A 15,969-nucleotide genomic window follows, 5' to 3' on the forward strand; every position below is an offset into this window, starting at 1 on the left:
TATATTTTTTATTTATTGGAATTTTGCTTTCGAGGTTTTAATTTATCTAATGACTTTAGTGAAATTTACACTTGGAACTACTATTTGGAGAGTTAATATCCAAATCAACGATAAAAATGTAGCTCAACTTTGAGTGCTTCCTTACAGGTCCACGTGGCAGAGCTCAGTAATGACGAAATTGCTTTTCAGCACTCGTCGAAACAGTTGCTGCGACTGTTCCACACAGCTATTCACTGAGACTGTGACGTTCGGCTGTGTTTGAGGCGTTGTCAAGCACGTTTGGTGAACAAGTGCCAGGAAATATCAATGATTGAATGTACTTATGAGTGTTTTCATTTTCTTTTAAATACTTTTCAGGATACGCCGATGCTGCTGCAGGGTGTCTAATTTTGACCAGAACAGAAATTTCATGACTTTTAAGGCTTTTTAAGTCAAGGAACAGGAATTTTTCATGACTTTTCTTATGGTTCTGATACTTTTTATTCATCTTTTAATTATAAAAAAATTCAATAAAAATAACAAAGAAATGACATTTTATTTTGAAATGAAGAATCTTTTTTTTCTTATAAACTATTCATTCGATATTCGTTTTTATATCGATGATGAGTATTGACGAACCAGACATTGTCGCCACCCCGCGAATTTTGAAATCATATGTTGAAGAAAACCAAAAAATCGACAATGACAATGAGCGTTGCAGAGATCTTAAAAAATCAGGTTGTTTGGTAATTTTTCATGACATTTAATGATTTTTTCAGGTCCGAGTGTAATTTCATAACATTTAAGAATTTTCATGACTTTTCAGGTCGTTAGACACCCTGTGCTGTCGTTTATTTATCCGGTCGTTAAAAGTATCTGTTTTAAAAAACGTTTCCAAGTAAACGATAAACCAGTTGTCAAACGAAATTCACACAGACGACGACAGATGAACGAGCTGCCTTGGAAAAATGCAATGAATATGAAAAGCAAATGAAAGATCGAGGAAAGTGAATTTATTTTGGAGCCGTGGGGTTTGATCGATTGATTCGACGTTGAGGAATACGGATTATCGAGTCACCTCCATTTGCTGTAACGTATCGTCTTCCAGACTCAGGCTCATGCCCTCGTGGTTTCGAGCATTGACGACGGTGAGAATCCCCGCGCCCACCCTCGCACTCCTGCCTACACCGAGTCCATTTGTTGGCAGTATCTTTACCGGTTCGAGTTGGCCCAAAGCCTTTCAGGTAAATACCACACGGATACGGCTTTTCATTGTGTTACCGGCTTCACACATCGCTCCCGTGGACCCGCCTGTTCTCAGTTCAGTAAGTACCGTTCATCGGACTACGTTGAACGCCAGTCAGGCCACGACTCTCGTAGCGTCAGGTGTTTAAACCTTCCTGGGAAGTCAGTACACATAATCCTCTTCTTACCTGCGTTCGTTTCGAGAAAATAATCGATTGCGTTTCTTCCATCCAAAAATTTCGGTCGATCACTCGAGACGAGGTAAGACAAACAATTTGAGTGTGCAACGCACGTTTTTTTTATTGTACAATTACCCGTTTCAACGTTCCATTATATTATATTTTTTATAATCCATTTTTTTCGTGGGTGTACTTTTTAAATATTTCATACTTTTCCCTGCAGTCATATTTTTATTTGTAGAATTTCTGTTGTCATTACTCGAACAGTGCTTGAATAAACGATCCAGCAATCGAACCAAACATTTGCCTAAAGTTACATTAATTTCCATAAGAATTATTCGATTCGCTGCTTCCTATTTTTTCGACGATCACTCTTGTTTTTTATTTTTTGAAACTCCTTCATTGTGTTCTACAATTTTTTATTGTAGTTTTCGTTTTAAACTCCACTGATTCGTGTTCTCAATGTTTCTTCCTCGAATTTACGGGTTTCTTTTTTACTCGTGTGAGTATTAATCCCCTTTACCGTTCGTTGAACGTACGGTGGCTTGAAAAATGAAACGAAATAAATGGATTGATTTCGTTCGGAAAATCGTGGATCTATGAAGCGGTTTCGAAAAAACGATAAAAAGTCGATTCCTCATTAAAAAATATTTGCGAAGACCTGGGAAACATGTTCGAGAGCATTTAAGCGTGCAGAAGCAACAAATTATCTTCGTACAATCGCAGTGACCAAGGCTGCTTTGTGTCGAATAGTTGGCGACTGGCATATGTCGAATTTGCGAGGAGACTGCCTCCATTTATTATCGCAAGCGATAGTGTGACAACTGAGAATATATTTAGTTTCATACTATTTTTAAAAGCTCATGAAAATTCGAGGAAAAACTACGAAAATGGAACAAAAGGTTTAAAACCGTTTGACCGGTATTGAGTCACAAAAATGACGGCGAAATTTCCTCGGTGCTCAGGAGAATCACTAATTATGTGGCTGAGTGATAAGAGGAATACTTGCGTAGTTAATTGTTAGTGCGGATACAGAAAAACTTTTTCGTAAGACTGGTTATGCGGGAATGGACATACAAGCGAAAAAATAATATTTTAGAAATAATTCTCCGAATGCGAATATCAAAAAAGGCTCACAGTTACGTAACGCAGAACGGTTTCTTCCGAACCTTCTTTTTCCACTTCACAGGATACGACTTTTTCGTTTCTACAATTGCTGTTTGAAGTTTTCTCTGAGGTTACGAAAGATCAATTTGAAATTTTGAGAATCGTGTTTCGGGTACTTTCCATTTTTAACGTGGTAAGAGAACTCAATTTCAATCTTCGAATACAGAAAACGAGTACTGGCTCGAAAAATGTTGATTGGCAAATAAAATTCGAGGGTACTTAAAAGAACGCTCCACGGAGGAGGAATGGTTGTGAGTGTAGCGAGGGACCCGTTTTGGGGCCAGTGGCCTCTTGGCACATGGCCTTGACAGTGTCGTTGCTTCTTATTCTGCAACGATCTCATATACAGTCTCTCCTCAGACTGGAAATTCCCTCGCGTTGTATGTTCCAAATTTCGTCATCGAGCCACCGTTACTTCGATATACAATGGAGCCTTGAGAATTTTTTAGTTTCGAAATTGATACGCGAAAAAATTTAACTTTTCGGTCGATACTGTCAAACAATGAGTGACAGTTGAGAGAATTTTTACGCTTTTTTCAAAAACTCAATTATTTTACCGTCCTCAAAAATCTCTACTTCAAATTTCATGCCCATTTTAAAAATCCTATTTCCTGAAACATTTTGCCACCATCTTCAATGCCATCGTCCTTTCAATGACGTGAAAATACACTCACGAAATCTGGTCCACTAAGGAATGTTCCCCCGGACCCGAGGGAAGTACGATGACTAACAGTTTGTACCGTTATACAAAATTTCACGCAGTCGCTTGCCGAGTCGTTGAAGAACGTTTTTTCGAGAAGAGAATAATATCCTCACCGCAAAGTTTCCCAATTTTTCATCCGAGGAATTGCTGGCATTCGAAAAACTTGTATATTTCCATATAATGAATCAATAAGTGAAATTGAATAAATGACACAAATCAGCAAATCAAATGTTCACTTATTCAAGCACATTGAGATTTTCGATTGTAAATTCGAAATAAAACCAGAAATTAAATTGGCTCATCGTAGTGAGCTGATGAGAATCGGCGCCTGTAGGTCGTCCGATGGCTAACAGTGCTTACCGTTACAAGGGATCGCTCGTAACAACCACGAAGAATGTCAATTTCATGCGGTTTACGGTACCATCCAAGATCGTCAGTCACAACTGACTCGCTTTGATTATTATTACGCACCGTCAACCTTTCACTCGAATGCATTGATCCAGTATTTCGTAAGCCAGAAAGTTGTCCTAATCGGTTGGATGAAAAAGAAATTATAATCTCTCAGACGAATAAACTTTCGACGATTCTTGTGGCTCCGTAGGCAGAGGCTTTTTTTCTAGCCTATTTTTTTGGCAGCTTCAGTGAAACAAAGAACTTGGAACATACTGAACTATCGGAATAATGATCGTTACCAGAGTTTTCTTTGTCCAGCTAATCGAAAATGACAAAAGAAAATCTCAATTAATGATGAATAAAGAGAAATAAGTGTCGATTTTTACATTATTCAAACGTCCCAGTGAGACGGTACATTGTTGAGAAAAAAATCAATAAGATCCCAGGTTTTTAAAATGAAACTGTAATTCATCTCAGGGCTCATTATGCTCGCATCGCGATTATTCATGTTATTCATTTTACACAGCTTACACCTTTACTCGAGTGAATAACCTTCTCTTCTCGCTCGATCTCTCGTTAAACCGGTAAAAACTACAGAGCGGGCTTTTGCACGACGTCGATTCCAGCATTACACGTAACGATTCTTCTGGCCAGGAAACTTGGCACGCTACGTCAATAAAATCTTGTCTTTATCTCGTAGGTCGAGTTTTAATCAATGCCGAATTAACAAAAAATCAATGTTCTGTTGTGATTTTTTTATTGGCCGAATGAGTGGTTTGACTTATCGAACAATTCAATTGTTCATTCGAATCGATACTTCTTTCATTTTTTTCGTCACTTGATTACAGAAATTCTGCAATCATCACAATCATGCAGCAACGCTTTGTAACGATTGCTAGTAATTTTCGAGGGTTGCTCATTCGCCTGCCACGTACCAAGTACACAGAATTGCTAGATTAAGCACCAATAAATAATCCCAGCGTCTGTGACTCTCCCGTGCTTCGTTAAAAACTGTGTAATTAGCTATTAATTTGAAATACTTCCTTAACGACCAGGATTTGTACCGTTAGAACAATTTTGCACAAATGCGCGTTTCTCCACGAATACATCATTTGTTTTGAAACGTCTGCTGCGTGCGCAGGAGAGTGAAGATGAAAAGACAGTTTCATTTTTCGAGACAGTGCCATTATCGGTGGAGTAGATAATTTTCGAACGTTCACAGCTGCCTGGAAGATGAATGCTCCACGAAGATATATTTTCAAGCGTTAAATTTTGACATTTTATCAAAGCCAGTTGAGTAAGTGTTCCTGGGAGCGAAGAACGGAGGAGTCTCGTGAAGCTTCTTGGCGTTAGCACGAGAGACGTGTTTACATGAACCAAGAGCAACGGTATCCTGGTGATCACGAGCCGAAACGTTTCCGGCGTTGTTGACTGAGCGCGAGTTCGAATTTATACGAAAGGAGGCACAGTTATTACGCGAACGAAGCCATCGCCATGTGATTTTTCGATCGGGATCTTCGTTTCCCAATGAAAATTCGGGTCTGAGTGGTCGGTTGAGTTCCGAGGTGATCGACTATCTTTGACGATGGCAAAGCTCCGATTGCACGGTTGTAAAACGATGCGCGGAAAGAGACTGGAACACGTCACGACTCACATTACTTGCAAGCTCCTTTTTGACGTCCAATTAATGAAACGTTCGCACGGGTTTTTATTTTAGGAGGACATCATGTGGATTCCCAAAGTATTTTCGGTGCTGATCCTCGCTGGGCTGGTCATCTGCGATAAGCAAAACGACGAATATGAAGGAGCGAGCGAAATGTATGAGGCTGCTAGAGCTATGTTTGACAGTATAGACGCGGGTGGTATGCAGAATTTCATTTCCCAATTGATGCCGGCTGAAGAACCGTGGAAGGTAAAGCTTGACTAGCTCATCTCTGAGTTATGATTTATTTTTTGTTAACATTCTATTTTTATGTTTATTTTTCCTATGATTTTATAGACCAGGGCATCAATAATATCGATCAATCGATCGAGCATGTTCGAGTTCGTTCGAAAGTGAAGACTTTTCGATCGTTAGGTGACGAAAGTTTCCATAAATCGATAAAGTATCGAAACTTGTTTTTTTTTTTTTTTTTTTTCAATTTTTGGCAGATCGACTAAGAAACTATTTTTACTCGGTAAAGTTTTCAATTCTTCAAGTCGTAATTCTAGGACCTGCTCTCAGGCCGCGGTAGAATGAGATAGAAATTCATTTGGGATTCGCCTCTGTCGGCTTTCTGGAAAACGTTTTGGGTAGAACATTTCAAGAGAATGAATGGAGAGGGTTCGATGGTTATAGGTATGGGGAGGGGTCGTCAATCAAGCTGACTGTAAAGTCGACCGCTGAGTCGTGTCGAACGGGGGTGTGATTATAAAAGTTTCCAGAGAGCCTCAAGCCTCATTGAATTTGCGATGCACAGCCTTCGTTAAAAAAAAATATCGAACTAAAAAGGCTGCCCAATTTTCGGGTCGTTTAATCCGAGGAGAAAATCTGACGAGGGAAAATTGATTCGAACGTTCGATGTTTCTTAGATGAACAACTTAGGAGGGGGAGAAGTTGCAGGCCGGGGTGCCGGAATCGGGCAGCTCCTCGCTGGCATGGGTAACCTCATGGGAGCAGTTGCTGGCAACAAAGATGCCAAAGGCGGTCAACCTACCGCTGGAATGGCTCTTCCAGTACTGGGATCACTTCTCGAAATGGCATCAATGGCGAAGGGTGCAAGTGCGAACGAGAGATCGAAGAAAAGCGTTGACGAGAGTCCTCCAAGCGGCGGAGGCCTCGACTTGGAGAACCTGGTGAACATGGCTGGTATGTTCATGGGTCAAGGTGGGAACAGTCAAGGCCTGTTGGGCCTGTTGCCGATGTTTCTCGATACGTTGAACGCCGGAAATTCGAACGAAGTTGGTACGGGCAAAAAGCACGACCACTCCTCGCACTCGTGGTACATGCCACCGATTCTGGAAAATCTCCACGTCATGTGGGATCACTTCAGGTACAGCTAGCCAAAGTTCCGCTTGTCTCGCGTCATCCATTTGTCCGTTGATTTTAAATCCCCATTACACTTGCAGTCATTCTGAGCTCGGTCAAACTCTCTGGCGCAAAAGTGGACTCGAGCAAATACTCAGCACCATGGTCAACGAGGATGGTCGCATCAAATACGAAAAAATATTCGACAGCTTCGAGAACCCTATGCTTAGGAGGAAGTGGATCAGATCGATGACCAACTTCATCGCTGACTGGATCGCTTACATTGCGGATCCTGCAACGCGCCAAAGACACATAACTACCATTCAGTTCGTGGCTAACAGTTTCCTCAAGTCTCAGGGTTATCCGAAATCCGCGATGTTCGATGCCACGAAACCAGTCGAGAGTCTTACCAGGTATTGTTTCCGTGCAGCCTTGTGACGGACAGCTCAGCGTTTTCATTGACACACTTCGAAATACTGCATTCTACATTTTTGTTCACTGTTGACAGAGTTGTGAATGCAGGTGCCAAGAGACACTTGAACATGCAAATTGACAGTCATCAGTATATCAAACCAGCGGTTGCTTACACTCAGGACCTCGTGAAACTTGCATCCGAAAAGGGCTTCATAATGTCGCGTGTCAACGCAAATGAACTCAGTTACAAGCTCAGTGAAACGATAAACAATGACCTCATTTCTCCGTTGCTCAAGGTACACTCACCATTTACCCGTTTGCTTATCATCCATAATTGAGCGTTGAAGTGGCCGAGGCCTCCAATTTACAGAAACTATTAATAAGAGAAATAACTTGCCACTAATCACCAATTGTTGTTATCAACTCTAGGTGTATCGAGCCTACAAGTGGGCTGTTAAGTCACCCAAGTGCGCTAAGCACGTATTGTGCACAATAAACCAGCCGAGTAACGAGATCGCAGATCACGATAAAATGGGCCCAGTCAGAGCGTTCCTCACCAAAATGGCGAGTTATCCAGCCGCCTGGTCGATCAGTGACAAAACTGGAGTCAGCTTCTGGTCACTGTACGGTGCCATTCAAGAAAACGACCAATGCCACGTGAGCTTTTACACTTTCTCAATGAAATTTAGCTACTTCGGCAGAAATTTCAAGCACTGATGCAAAAAACAAATTTCGAGAAGTCTCAGCTCTTGCAGTTGTGAAGAAAAAAGTACTAATCGTGATATAAAAAAGCTCGAGGTTTTTGCACAGCCAACAGTGCCGAATTCGTAGATATTTGATCGACGGTGCGTCGAAGAACAAAATTTGCCGAGGGGCTTTTGCATTTGGCGCTCTTTTCAAACGACGGAGTCGAAATGTTTTTGTCACAGCTTCCGTGAGGCAACGACGATTAACGGTGCTCCCATTTTCCAGGAAAAGTATCCAGCTGACTGCACGGAGTTCCACGAAGAAGAAATTCGCGTGACGACCGAAGCTACCCACAGTGAGCTCTGAGAGCCAGCATCGAATACCCGTTTATCCGAAAGTGGATGAACAAAGTAAATTGTGTGTTTTGAGCTGAACTGACTTTCGTTTGGCAGCGACAGGCTCCGTTGTCAAAAAATGTGACAGTGCGACACGAGTTGTCACGAGTCCGATGACCATTGAACCTCGATATATATTTTTTGTAGTCAGTAAGATGACGGATCTTCAATCAGACGATCCTTTTCCCAGTGTTAAGCCTCTATTGAGGAATCATTAAGTTTTTATTTTTTTCGTTATTAAGAAAACGCTCGAGTCTGAAACGAAGGAAACATACGTCGTTGGATTTCGTAACGTTGCTGAGCTGGCGCATTGCATATTTTCAACGAAGTTATGTGAAAACGATTCAATATTTTTGTTGTAGAATCTCAAAATTATGGCAACCGAAAACAATTATGGCTGGAGAGTTGTGAACCTTATGCGATAGAAAAATTACAATATTTTTCAACATAGCAACAATGTCTGGGAAATAACTGCACAAATACATGTACGAAATTAAACATTACGTAAGACTTGGTGCGATTCTTGACTAATTTCTCGAAAACGTCACAATCTATCGCGCTGAAAACCAATCGCAATAGATTGTAGGCCGACTGCTCTTGTAAATATTAGGATATCGAAGTCGTGTGAAAAATAAAACGCTTGAGGAAAAAAATACTAAAAATAATTCATGTAGAAATCAGCGAAAGAAAAATTCAACATCGTTCTTGTTTTCGTACTTTTATTCTCCCTCACGTCCATCCACCTCTGCAATACTCCGCCTTTTTCAAATTTATCATTTCTTCTTGATGCTTTTGCACGCCCATTCCAAGCCCTCCTGAAACATCCAACATTTCAGGTCATTTTACAAAATGAATCCTGCGCTCGTGATCATAAGTTTAAAAAAAAGTTTTTGTTAGTTCATTTCTAAATAATTACAACTGTGGATCATAAATTTGGTTGACAGTAGCAGCAAAAAGCTATACCAAGATACGTTCCAGCAAAATTTAAAACATTTTTAATAATCATTCTTTCAGGATAGATGAGCGAAGATTTATTTTCAAATTCGCTAAAAAATTGAGCGGCAGGTATCTCAAAATATTTGTATTTTTGGAGTTTTTTTTTTATTTTTTTTTTATTTTGGATTTCGAGTTTTTTAAGTGGAATATTGAAAATCAAATTTATTTTGAAATTTTGCTATGGTTGAATGTTCTATACCGAACAAACGGATCCGTAGAAATCGTGAATCCCAAAAATACCCCATCGAATCGTAAAAAATGAAACTGGAAACGATCTTCGTTTCATTCCATGCAAACCTTGACGCCCTTTCCGTCGGTCGCTATGCAAGATTGGATCTGCCAGTCACGATCCTTAATATTGTGGAGACCCAGACCCTCGGCAATTTCAGCAGCTGTTACCGCTTGACCCAAGTCTTGTTTGTTCGCATAAACGAGGAGGGGTATGGAGCGCAATTTGTCTTCGACTAGAAGCTCTGAAAGTTCCTGCCCCGTTTCTTCCAATCTCGCTATATCCGCACTGTCCACCACGTAGATCTGCCGGAAAAGTATCGAAAGAACGTACAACAATCGGATGCACAAACATCATCGTCTCCGCAAACATTATTCCCGGCGCCAGAATCTTTCGTCAGAATTTATTAAGGATGTACAGGCGCGCGGGCTTTTTTTAGACAGCACTCTAATTTTTTGTCTCACAATCCAGGAATTCTTTTCTATACTTGTAAAATTTCAAGACCCCTCATCGACTGTTTGCTCGAAATATTAACAGTCGAAAAGTACAGAAATTAACGTGTCGCTTATCGTCACAATGACTTACTGGCCCCTTCAACCATCTTCAACTCAAAATTTCATATATTTCTAAATTAGATGTCAAAGATTAAAATCATTATTTATGTGAACTGAATCACGCGGAATCTATGGGTACGTTAAAAAAGGAGGGTCAACGGTCATCTGAATTAGAAATATTTGAGTTAAGATGATGGATCAGTCGGTAATAACAACCGTGAGTGCGAGAGAGATAGCTGCAAATTTTGAAAAGGAAATTTTTCCACATCGTTCGTCTGATCGAAAAACTAAAAATGTCATCGGATTTTTGCGATCGTGCTGCATACGATGACATTTTTATTATTTTAATCGGACGAACGATGTCAAAGAGTTTCAATTTCAAAAATTCGAGGTGTGATTACCGACTGATCCATCATCTTAAAGACGACCAATGGTTACAGAATCTTGAAATTTTTCAGGTACATACGTCTATTGTCATGCACAGTGCAACTTGTCAATATGGAAGTGACAGCTGTACTTTTTAGGGTTATGGTCATCTCTGATCTAATCTGTCAGCTGACGAAGTTTAACGTTGTCAAACGTTGCCTTTTCGCACTGTACTATCGAATCATGTGAAAGACTGGGAATGAAATATGTTCTGCAAGGAACTTAAATTAAATATTATTCACGATTAAAAAATTAAGATAACGCTTTTTTTTACTAATATTCTGCTGTATATGAATGACCGAGATAATTCATTCCTTTAAAGAAATATGGATAGACCGTTAACTGACTAGTACGACGCGCACGTACGTTCTTAAAAGCTTTAGCTCAACCAACGAGTCGATTTCAAAAACGAAAAATCTGAATAAGTGAGTATCTTGGAAAAAAAAGTTAAACTCATCACTCAAAGTAAGTTTCGAGATGAAGAGTATTGGTGAAAGAAAAGGTATTTGGAATTTTTTCCGCCACGAATCGTTGATAACATTCGTTGTTTAGCAATAGTGAATAACATGGGCTCAGTCGAGTCGTCCTATTCGACAGGCTCCTGGCTTTTGATCAATATCTACGATCGATACGTCCAGAAGGAAACGGGCTATTAAATTCTCATGATCTCAGGATTTCTGGACTCGTTTATCGATCACGTATCCACGTTGATCATCAAGCGTTTGATGTTAATTTCTGAATAAAAAGGAGTGAAAAAGTACAAACCAGCACGTCGGTGTTTTCGAAATAATTTCGCCAATACGGCCGGATTTTTCTAGCACCACCGATGTCCCAGACGTTGAGTTTGAAGCCCTCACTTTGCACACTCTTTATGTTGAATCCTTGAGTCGGAGTAACCTGCACAAATGAGAACTCTTTAATGTAAAAGTATTCGAGTTTGTGTATAGCATTGTCTTTAGAATATGACGGCAAAACTTACTTGAGTTATATCTTCACTCGCGAGGCACTTCAAGATCGTTGTTTTTCCAGCATTGTCCAGTCCGAGAAGAAGTAACCGTAACTCTTTGTCCGGATTAGAACGTAGTTTACGGAGTATCGACAAAAGTCCCTGAAATTCATGGGACGATCGTTACGCGCTAACTCGAATGCGGACTTCGCGATCGATACACGCTAACAATTCATAATTCAATTATCATACGGTAATTGAACATTAATGCTTAATTAATTGCAGACTGCTATTTATGGTCTTGGATTTCGTTCGTGCACGGTGGAAGTAGGTCAATGACGAGAATTATTGACAAACATTGTCAAACTTGCAACTCAACTCGAATAGCTTTTTATTTTTTTTACAATTTATGCACGATTTAATAAATTAGTGTAAAAACGTAAATATTGAGTAAAAGTTCATAAATTTATCGAAGAATGTTATAAATAGACTTTATTGTTTGTTGTTAACAATGCTTAACGAGTTTCTCTGCAATGTGACGTCCCATCAGATTTACGGTAATTGAAAATAAATAATTCACCATAGTCCACACGAATTTCACGAGTGCAGGGGTGAACTGAGCTCACGGGTACGTCAAAATCCACTGGAATATTACTTAAAATATGAAGGCAAAATATGAAGTTCGCAAAGTCCAGGAAAAATCTATAAACTTTCACAATTCAACAGATTTTTACATTTATTCATTTCTTGCAAAAGTAAACGAGCTTATCTACACTTTGACGTAAGTGATACTGACACACCGTGCATGCGTTTGACAGTTGGGAAAAATTCGAAAAAGGAACAAAATACTCGAGTGCATCCACAGTTTACAAGTGCATATTTTTGACTTAATGTTTGTATGGTTTTTGTTATTTTACCATTTTTATTTAGTCTTTCCTCAGGATTTACAGCACCGCTCTAGAGGCTTTCTCGGCAGACGCGTTCTTTTTGTTGCGTTGTTCACGAAATTTCGTGTGTTGTTTTGCCGGTATCTAAGGCAGGTGCTACCCTCTTGATTCTTCTAATGTCGCCTTTCGTACGCATGCGTCCATAATACGCTTCTTTCCTCTTCATATTTCATTAGAATCGATGAAAAAAAATCGTTTTACCAAACAACTGTTTGCGCGATTAATGAAATATGTATCTGAAGAGTCATCCTTCGCATGACAACATACTTAAATTGTCATTTTACTAAAGAAAAGCAAAACAGAACGAATCGATTTAATGGCAGGCGAGAGCGAGAAGATCACGAAAAGTAATTCAATTCACGAATTCAATTTAAAACGAACGATAAACAGTGATTTCCGTTTCCAATAATTAGCGAAGACCTTCAAACGGTATCATTGGAGTCGCTTTTGACAGGTGACCTTGCATTTTCGACATTATTGATCAACGGTCAGGACGGTCTTCTGCACACACCTTGCCCACCGAAAACAGTTACCACCGTCGGTAACAAAGATGTTCCGAAGCAGCAGAAGAGAACAATTAAACCGCCCTAGATGGCACGAGGCGCCCAGGCCAACAAGTTTCTTCGACGCTCTCGTGATTTCGCAGATTTAGAAACATAGAGTTCGGCGGTAAGCCGGCTGGCTGCACGAACTTATAGTTTCTGGCGAATTATTATTGCTGTTTGGTTGCACCATGACCTCCTTTTCAACTTCAACTTGAAGAGGAGGAGAAGAGAAAGAGAGAGAGAGAGAGAGAGTGAGGGAAGAGAGACGTGCATGCAACGATACTAACCGAATGCGAAAACATTAGCTCTGAGAAGGCCCAGCCATCATAGATGGACAATAGGTGCATATACACAAGCACGAACGTACATATGTACAAAAATATACCGAATAGAAACATTGGCGAAATTGATTTTAGTTGAACAGCAGGAAACGCGGATTCCCCGGATATTATCCACGAATGCAACATACATGCGGACTTCAACGACAAGAATGAGTATGAATCCGCTGATAAATATTGTTCGCAGGCTAAAAATTGATCCAACTTTTTTGCCAATTGTCAAGCAGATTTTCATCGAACGTCTCCGAAATCTCGTCGACAGTTCCGTGTTTAATTGATTTTTTAATTAATCAGATATGATATTTCATTAGCAAATTTATCAATTACGCGATCACCGCGTGTTCTCCGATATAGTTGTGACGAATTTGCCTGGGAGGAGTGGTTCTAAAAGATTTGTTGGAAAAGCCCGATTTTTCAACGTTTATACAGATAAACCTTTTATAACTCTTGTGAACAACGAAAAAATCGAGAAATCGTTTCAACAGATTTGTGTGGCAGAGAAACGATCGTTTTGTCTGGATTTGACCTCAGAATAATTTTATTCAGACTTTCCCAATCGAGTTAATGCGATAATTGATCAATAACGATTAAACGATAGTTAGGAGAATTTGTTTTTCGACATAATTTCAATCGAGAATAACGAATAAGGATGAAAAGCGACGCGAGAGCCGGGTGTGTAATTGGAAACGATGTGCGGTTCAAATGCAACGAAACCGCGTGGCGTTGGAGCGTCGCGTCGCTCGTTACACCCAAGGACGTCCAGAAATATCCACTTTTCGACGGCGAACGACGAAGACGGCCAAGTGGCGAAAGCCGATCAAGTCCATGTGGCGCCGCGACGAATCAACGATGCAAAATGCAGGGTCTCGTAAATATACGTACACATACTATACATAAGCGTGTATAAAGGTTCGCTTGCGGTATCCCTTTTACCTCGTTTTCGTTTTGACTATTTTAGATGGAGGCAAGAAATAGGCAAAATGGCGTCGACCTTTAACTCGTCCAAAGAACTAACTAAACATAAACGTGGAAAAAAACCTTTTTTTTCTATTTAAGAGTATGGATCAGTCGACTAACCTCACTTGGAATTTTCGAAATTAGAACGATGCCAAAAATCGACTGACAGAGCCTTTTTTAATCGGTCAAACTGTGTCAAAGAATTTCGATTTCGAAATTTGCAACTATCTCTATCGCACTCACGGTTGCGATATACCAACATCCTCTTAAGCTGATGGATCAGTCGGTAATCACAACCGTGAGTGCGAGAGAGATAGCTGCAAATTTTGAAAACGAAATTTTTCCACATCGTTCGTCTGATCGAAAAAATAAAAATGTCATCGGATTTTTGCCATCGTGCTGCGTACGATGACATTTTTATTAATTTAATCGGACGAACGATGTCAAAGAGGTTCAATTTCAAAAATTCGAGGTGTGATTACCGACTGATCCACCATCTTAAGGTAAGAGTCGCGCGACTCTATGGTCAAATGACTATTTATTAATCATCGAAATAAAATAGGTTCTCAAAAAGGTTTTCTTTATTGAATAAATCTTAGGGCAATTTAAACCGTATTCGTATAAATTTATACAAAATCATATTTAATAATTTATGATTAGAGATATCTTATGATTGCTTATTTGACTCGGTTTTTCAATATATACATATATAAATCGGTTCTCTTCTCACCTGACAGTCGAAAGATATCCTAGCCTCCAAACTCGCCGGCTAAAACGAAAAGTATACATATATGTATACATTCTTAACGTTGCCAAGTATATCGAGCCACTTCATGGTAGTCGACCTCCTGCCATTTTCTGAGTTTTCATCGAGATTATTTTAAAAATTCTCTTCGAATGAGTCGATGGCCCTATATTTTTATGGTCACATTGGAATCTTTATAATATAATCTATGAGGAGCAATTTTAACATAAACTATATCTAATCGATAAGGAAATGAATTCTGCAATATTGGCGGGATGGGTTTATCATAAGATGCCGTGTTATATTTCTATTTTTGATCGTAAATTTCTTGATATAATCTCCGGTAACCTATTAAATACTTTAGCCATATGAAAGTTTATCACGTCAAAATGATATAATTTAAAAATCACGAGTTCGTCTAATATCGATTGTCGCGCGACTCCTACCTTAATATCCACATTCGAGGCATTCATAATTAAGAAAAAAATGGCGCTCCGCGCACCTGAGCTAGTGCGAAAATGTTTCATTCGTTTCAGCTTTTCGTTCGTCGTTACGAGATCAAATATAGTGATGCCGAGGCATTGTTGGGAATTAGAAGGACACGTGTGACGACGCTGCTGAAATGGCGAGAACGTGGATGCACATATGAGGCGAGGACAGGGAAAAGAAGAGGAGGGACTAGGGCTCGTACGTAAGCTCGATCGGAATAGTCGAACGAAGCGGTAGAGCCCACGGGCCAAGCTCCTTGGACAAGCATACAACTGCTGGGTACTTTGGTTTGCCTACAGTATATGTCGTTTCTGGGTATCAGGCGAACGTCACGTGTAAGTGTCAAAATCAATATTTGGCGTCACTGGGTTATGATAACGCGGAAAAGGGAGAGATCGAATGAGAGAGAAAGAGAGCGAGAGAGAGAGAGAAACGGTGGTGATGGAGGCGGTTTGTTCGACTGTATGCACGTCTCACTGGCAGTCTGTCGAGCACATTATACACATGTCTATCTTGGTGGGCTTGTAGATACGGGAAATGCATTTTATACAGGATGCTCCAAAACTGTTGTTCCAACTTTGGTGAAATTTACGTGCAACTGTATTTTTAATTCGCGACTCGAATACAT

The 15,969-nt window shown here is 39.9% G+C and overlaps 2 protein-coding genes across 3 annotated transcripts in view; one reads left to right on the top strand and one right to left on the bottom strand.

Annotated features, from left to right (window-relative positions):
- Nucleotides 1-1,306: 1,306 nt before the first annotated feature.
- Nucleotides 1,307-8,866, top strand: LOC122406995 (uncharacterized). Its single transcript, XM_043412917.1, has 7 exons — nucleotides 1,307-1,485; nucleotides 5,384-5,578; nucleotides 6,238-6,698; nucleotides 6,775-7,086; nucleotides 7,182-7,383; nucleotides 7,517-7,744; nucleotides 8,060-8,866. The coding sequence occupies exons 2-7, from the start codon at nucleotides 5,393-5,395 to the stop codon at nucleotides 8,138-8,140; spliced, it is 1,470 nt and encodes a 489-aa protein (XP_043268852.1). The 5' UTR covers nucleotides 1,307-1,485; nucleotides 5,384-5,392; the 3' UTR covers nucleotides 8,141-8,866.
- Nucleotides 8,867-8,874: 8 nt separating this feature from the next.
- LOC122407003 (ADP-ribosylation factor-like protein 3) overlaps nucleotides 8,875-15,969 on the bottom strand; it is a 37,707-nt gene continuing 30,612 nt past the window's right edge. The window contains exons 1-5 of one of the 2 annotated variants that reach the window (XM_043412927.1): nucleotides 12,238-12,530; nucleotides 11,354-11,482; nucleotides 11,140-11,271; nucleotides 9,463-9,699; nucleotides 8,875-8,984 (exon numbers count right to left, since the gene is read on the bottom strand). In XM_043412927.1, coding sequence (XP_043268862.1) covers nucleotides 8,943-8,984; nucleotides 9,463-9,699; nucleotides 11,140-11,271; nucleotides 11,354-11,482; nucleotides 12,238-12,240 — 543 coding nt within the window. In that variant the 5' untranslated portion in view covers nucleotides 12,241-12,530 and the 3' untranslated portion in view covers nucleotides 8,875-8,942. Of the gene's footprint in view, nucleotides 8,985-9,462; nucleotides 9,700-11,139; nucleotides 11,272-11,353; nucleotides 11,483-12,237; nucleotides 12,531-15,969 lie in introns of those variants that run through there. The other variant, XM_043412926.1, reaches the window with a different exon arrangement.

The sequence above is a fragment of the Venturia canescens genome, chromosome 2 (assembly GCF_019457755.1).
Source record: "Venturia canescens isolate UGA chromosome 2, ASM1945775v1, whole genome shotgun sequence".
Classification (NCBI taxonomy): domain Eukaryota; kingdom Metazoa; phylum Arthropoda; class Insecta; order Hymenoptera; family Ichneumonidae; genus Venturia; species Venturia canescens.

What these genes read in the sequence shown, in the direction of transcription:
- LOC122406995 (XM_043412917.1), top strand. Translation starts at nt 5,393, where the DNA reads ATGTGGATTCCCAAAGTATTTTCGGTGCTGATCCTCGCTGGGCTGGTC. An exon ending in GTCATGTGGGATCACTTCAG is followed by an intron (nt 6,699 to 6,774) that starts GTACAGCTAGCC and finishes TTACACTTGCAG; the next exon opens with TCATTCTGAGCTCGGTCAAA. An exon ending in AAGAAAACGACCAATGCCAC is followed by an intron (nt 7,745 to 8,059) that starts GTGAGCTTTTAC and finishes CCCATTTTCCAG; the next exon opens with GAAAAGTATCCAGCTGACTG.